The 6,340-nt window shown below is 39.6% G+C and overlaps 1 protein-coding gene across 1 annotated transcript; it reads right to left on the reverse strand.

Moving 5' to 3' along the window:
- Window positions 1-740: 740 nt before the first annotated feature.
- LOC142239895 (uncharacterized) lies at window positions 741-6,107 on the reverse strand. Its single transcript, XM_075311640.1, has one exon. The coding sequence runs from the start codon at window positions 6,105-6,107 to the stop codon at window positions 741-743; it is 5,367 nt and encodes a 1,788-aa protein (XP_075167755.1).
- Window positions 6,108-6,340: the final 233 nt, after the last annotated feature.

Raw genomic sequence — 6,340 nt, forward strand, 5'->3', positions numbered from 1 at the left:
GAGATATAAAAGGCAATAGAAAGTTTGTAGGTCTTTAAGCCTACCACGAAACCTACATACATATAATATTTTTAAATGATAATTCACAATAACTCTAAAGTATTTGGTAATTTCGATGAGTTTTAGGATTTCAAAGATACATTTTTTTTAATTCACAATAATTCATATTACGTTTAATTCAAAATATTAGGAACATACTATTTTTAGAATAAGTCTAAATGTTAATTTAGACATGGTCCCACCTCTCTACTTCGGCGAGGAGCACAATACTGAGGCTAACGCACGAATAGCTTCAGACAGAATTTTTTGATTTTGTGCAATTTCATTGGAGCTGTTGGTGGTAGCGTTCGCTGTGGTTTGGTTGTTATTGTGTTGGTTTCCTCTCTGCACATTAGTGTTGTCATGATTTGGTTCACCACTTCGTTTTGTGTAATTAGGATGCAATAGAGTGTTGTGGGGCCTCCCACATCTTTTACACATATTCCTGGACCGGCAATCGCGGAATCGGTGACTCCTGGCGAGGCAATTCACACAGTAGACCTCTCGTAACACCCAGATATTTCGTTGCTTAGGCGTCATTTTCAAGAATTTTGGGCATACTTTGAGTGCGTGGAACTTATTACAAAGTTTGCACTTATATACGTTTGGAGATCTCTGTTGGTGTAATATGGATGATCTGAAATGTATGAGACGTGGTTAGTGAATGTAAATGTTAGTGTAATGCATATTATTCATGATATTTAGTGTTGTGAGTTATTTAGCTGAGAATCCTCAGTACTATTAGCGAGCGGCAAATAGCATAACTTTGCTATGGGTCGGGTTATGATTCCAGATGCTGTACGTATGTCAGCAACTCGCACTTTATTGTCTGAACCAGAATGCGTTTTAGTAATTCGGCCCAAAAGCCATTCATACGGGGGTAGCAAGTCGTCGATAACAACGACTAAATCATCAACTTTTAAATTCGGAGTGGGAGACTTCCACTTATACCTTTTGTGCATAGCCTTTAAATAGTCCTCTTTCCATCTTATCGCAAACTGATGGTGAAGAGCCTTTAGTTTGGTCCATTTATTAATAAGGGACAACTTTGGCGATATCGGCTCAGGGAGTGCTAATAAGGGAGATCCCCTCAAAAAATGGCCTGGAGTTAAGGCTGTGAGGTCAGATGGATCTTCTGTCATTGCCGAAATTGGGCGGGAATTTAAGACGCCTTCTATACGTGCTAGAAGGGTTGAAAACTGCTCAAATGTGAACCGGTGGGCTCCGGCGAGTTTCTTGAAATGGGTTTTGAAGCTTTTAACAGCTGCCTCCCATAAACCGCCCATATGGGGTGCATGGGGTGGTATGAATTTCCACTCGAACCCGTGTGTTACATATTTCTGAGATATATCACTAGACGTAGTTTTGATAAAATGAGCAAATTCTCGAAGTAGGGTTCTGCTGGCGCCGAGAAAATTGCGACCATTGTCCGAAAATATTCTACAAGGGAGCCCTCGCCTTCCAACAAAACGAGCGAATGCAGCTTCGAACGCAGCTGACGACAAGTCAGAACATACTTCCAAATGTATTGCTTTGGTGCTGAAGCACACAAACACACATACATATCCCTTTATTACGGGGGATTTTCTGAGTGTCGAACTTTTTAGTTCAAACGGGCCGGCAAAATCGATTCCGGTAACATGAAATGGGGGCGAGAAGTTACAGCGGTCGGGTGGCAGCGGAGCCATTATCTGAGAGCTTGGTTTGTGTTTATAAATTAAGCAAGTTTTACATTTGTGAATTATTGCTTTCACACGGGGTTTTAAACGAGATATGTAATACTCAGTTTGTACAAACCTGCACATTTGATTACATTCCCCGTGGGCTAAAAAGGTATGTAGGTGAGATAAGTATATGTGACAAAAATGAGAATTTCCCGGCAGTATTATGGGGTATCGTTCTTTATACGGGAGAGTTGAATTTATTAAGCGACCGTTTGCTCTAATTATATTTTGACCGTCTAGAAATGGATTCAGAGTAGATAAACTACTTTTATGAGACAGTGTTTTAGATTTACTTAACGCCTCATATTCAGAACTGTAATATTGTTTCTGAGCTAGAGATATCAAACGATTCTTAGCGAATTGAATCTCCGCTTGAGTCAAATATATCGTTTGAGAGATTTGGTCATTACTACGCCGAGGATGAGAATGGCGATAAAACCGGAACACATATGAAATGACACGCAGAGCTCTTGGGTATGATGAAAACCTAGATAGTATCTCATTGTTTTCTGTTATTGTTTGATGTGAGGTTACAACCTCAGGCGTTAAGTTTGGACATATTGGATTTTTAATTGGCCAAGTGGATTCTGGATTTGTAAGCCACGGTGGACCATTCCACCAAAGTGAATTTGAAACAAGATCACGAGGCTTTGAACCACGAGTGCCTAGATCGGCCGGGTTTTCATTGGTAGATACATATTTCCATTGTGCGGTAGGAACGAGTTCGTGAATCTGTGCCGTTCGATTGGCTACGTAAGTCTCCCACGTGTATGGCGGTTTAGATAGCCAGCCGAGAACTATAGATGCATCTGACCATAGAGTTATCCCAGTTATGTTACTGTTAAATATTTGTGTTACGTATTTGACCAGATTAGATAACAATAAAGCACCATTAAGTTCTAATCTGGGCAATGAAACAGGTTTGAGTGGGGCCACTTTGCTTTTCGCTATAAATAAGTTAGAGAAAACCGTTGGGGTAGATGTCTGAAATCTGAGATAGACGCATGCACAATAGGCCCCCTTGGATGCATCACAAAACCCATGTATTTCAACTTTATCAGTGGGCATGAATTGGATCCACCGTGGTATTTCTATAACGCTAATTTGAGATAAGTCATTCAATATTTCATTCCAAGAGCGAAGAGAATCGGAAGATATGTTATCATCCCAGCTTGTTGTTTCCAGCCAGAGTTGCTGCATGAGCATTTTTGCTCTAATAACCACAGGGGTTATCCATCCTGCTGGGTCAAAAAGTTGAGCAACCAACGAAAGCACTTCACGCTTTGTGAAGAATTCCTGAGGTTTCACAGAAATATTAGAATAGCAGAATTTATCACTCAACGCGTTCCACTTTATTCCGAGGGTTTTCGTGGCACTCGTTTCGGAAAACCGTAATAAATCTAGATCGTATAAATCTTCAGGAGGAATATCTGCAAGTAGTTTGGGATCATTGGCAGTTAGCTTTTTTAAGGGAAATCCTGCCGAATTTAGTACTGTTACGAGCAACTTCTGAGACTTAATTGTTTCTTCGATTGAGAATCCTCCCCATAAAATATCATCGACGTAAGTCTCTCGTCTCAATATATGAGAAACTTGTGGAAACTTTTTTTCTGAGTCATGAGCTAGTTGCAACAACGTCCGTATTGCCAGAAAAGGCGCACAGTTAATGCCAAATGTTACCGTGTTTAACTGGTAATCTTGCACTGGGCCTTTGGGATTGTTTTGAAATAAAATCCTTTGGTATGGTCTATCATCGGGATGTATCTTTATTTGACGATACATTTTTTGGATATCTCCACTGTACACATATTTATACCTTCTCCAATTGAGAAGCGTGGATACCAAATCGTTTTGGAGAGTGGGGCCTGTGCAAAGCACATCATTAAGGGAAAACCCCGATTTGGATTTCCGAGAAGCGTTGAACACAACTCTAACTTTAGTGGATTTATGATCCGGACGCACAACCGCGTGATGTGGGAGGTAAAATGAATAAAATTTACCTTGGGAACAAATTTCTTGGGAGGAAGTTTCTTCCATATGGTTCAGTGAAATATATTCGCGCAATACAGAATTATATTCATTTTGAAGTTGGGGATCTTTAATTAAAGTCTTTTCCATTCTAGCATATTGGCCAAGAGATATGAATCTAGATGAACCAAGAAATATTTTTTCGGGAAATTCGTTCTTAAATGGGAGCCTTACAACATAGCGACCGTCTGTGTCACGTCTTGTTGTTTTGGCATACAAATCTTCGCAAAATTTATCAGTATCGGATATCTCAGGGACTGAAGGAACTTCTTCAATTTCCCAGAACTTTCGAAGCACGCCAGAAAGGGCATCAGATTCAAGGGAGACAACTTTGGTAGTAAAGGCGTGAGTGATTTCGGTCGGCATTGGGCCACTAAGAACCCATCCGAAGATGGTATTGTATGCCGAAGCATATCCACAAACTTCTCTCTTAATACCTTCAATATTGATAAACCGCTCAGAATCATTTCCAAGTATAAGGTCAATATTGGACGAGATATTGAAATTGGGGTCCGCTAAATCGAGACTGAGTAGATCGGGACAAGTAGGTATTTGAAAAGAAATAGCGGGCAATCTCCTAGTAACCTTTGGTAGAACTATAGCGCTAATTGAAAATCGAATTTTATGTCTTTGGGCATAAAGAACGAGATCACATTCTTTGTCAGAAAATTGTGTCATCCCCCCTATTCCACCGATTTCGAATCGTGATTTACGATAGGGGATTTGTAAAAGATTCCGAATTTTTTCTGACAAAAACGTTCTCTGGGAGCCGGGATCAATTAAGGCTCTCACAGTGAAAAGCTCGTTTCTGTGCTCAATTTGGACCAAAGCCGTCCTGAGTAAAATAGTATCGGTGTTTTGAGAAAAGTTTGCATCAACTCGAGTAAAATTTTCTTTGGAAGTTGAAGGGGGACAGCTTTCGAGTTGATGTTTCGAACCGTTTTGTTCGAGTGTATTATTGGGATTATTTCGGATTAATTTATCACCGCCAGATGTGTTAGAATTTTGAGCATTATTGTTTGAGGTTTGATTGACATTCAAATGTAGAAGAGAATGATGTCGCTTTTTGCATGTGAGACAAACTCGTTTACTCTTACATTTTATTTTTGAATGAGCCGGGGAAAGACAATTGTTGCAAAGTTTTTTCTGAAAAACGAAATCAACGCGCTCTTGTGGAGAAAAATGTCGAAAATCAGGACAAATTCGAATACTGTGATCTGAGCTGCACAAAGGACAGTGTTGACTTATATTCTCTTGAGATGAATACGCATGTATCTTGTTACTGTTTTGAGTATGATATTTCGGGGTTTGAACGCTTTGAACTTGCGAGTTTTTAAAATTGGAGATTCGTTCTACAACCTCGAATCGATTAACCAAGAACTCGTCCATTTGGGACCAGCTAGGTAGCTCACGGTGTGATTTGAGAGACTGCTCCCATTGGGAAATTGTTTCCTCCGGAAGCTTTGTCGAAACTAAGTATATTAAAATTGGATCCCAAGTTTCGATTTTAACATTCAAAGATGTTAAAGTGCTGAGGCAGTCTTTTACGGTCGAATGTATCCTTTGAAGGGCTTCACTATTTTCAGCCGTAGCTACGGGAATATTAAATAATATTTTCAGCTGGTTATCTACCAACACTCGCTTGTTCTCATATCGAGTTTTCAAAGCGCTCCATGCCAAACTGAAATTCTCGTCGCATAATGCATATCTTTTCACTATGGCACCTGCGCTTCCCTTAGTTTTGTTTCTCAAGTGATAGAGCTTTTGGGCGGGTGTCAACCTTGGGTGATTGACATATACGGCCGTGAACATGTCACGAAAGGATGGCCAATCTTCATAGCTGCCCTTGAATATCTCTGTGTCGCATGGGGGAACTTTTATACATACTTCAGAGTTGTTAAGGGTTTGCGGTTCTGGTTGCCTTTCATTGAAAACGGACAATCTTGTGGTTCTACGAGGCGCTGTATTAACCGACATTCTTACAACGTCCAAAATTTGAGCTCGAGTCTCGTAATAGGCCACTGAACATATATTGAAATTGACTTTAGCATTTTGTTTTAACTCTTTGGAAACATTAGCTTCAGGAGACAGCATTAAAGTTTCATATTCTGATTGAACTTTTTGCCATCTGTCTCCTAAATCCTCCAATTTGACCTCAAGTAGAGTGTCTGATTGGTCCGCAATATCAGAATTTTCAAAATCTGAGCAAAAATCAGTTAGTTGGTTGCAAATGAATGCAAATTTTTCATAGATAGGAGAAAGTTTAAGAGTGTTGCCATTGGCTTGAGAATTTGATGGATCGGTAGGATTAGACATTTTGTGACAATATGTCGTAAAAGATTTGGTATAAAGTATTGAGCTTCTGGTCGATTCAATATTCCCTTACGGGAAACGCAAATTTTATCATGAAATTTGCTAAACAAACCAAAGTTATCTTTAAAGATAGTGTGACGGGAATTGAATGAACTGTAAAGAGTTTTGATTTAGATGCAACTAGAGAGATCTGATTTGCCCAGAAAAAGTTTTTTTGTTCCCATATGATTACCATT

Source organism: Haematobia irritans, chromosome 5, assembly GCF_050003625.1.
Source record: "Haematobia irritans isolate KBUSLIRL chromosome 5, ASM5000362v1, whole genome shotgun sequence".
Lineage (NCBI taxonomy): Eukaryota > Metazoa > Arthropoda > Insecta > Diptera > Muscidae > Haematobia > Haematobia irritans.

Bases quoted from the DNA above. Each gene is read 5' to 3' on its own strand.
- LOC142239895 (XM_075311640.1), bottom strand. From the start codon at position 6,107: ATGTCTAATCCTACCGATCCATCAAATTCTCAAGCCAATGGCAACACT.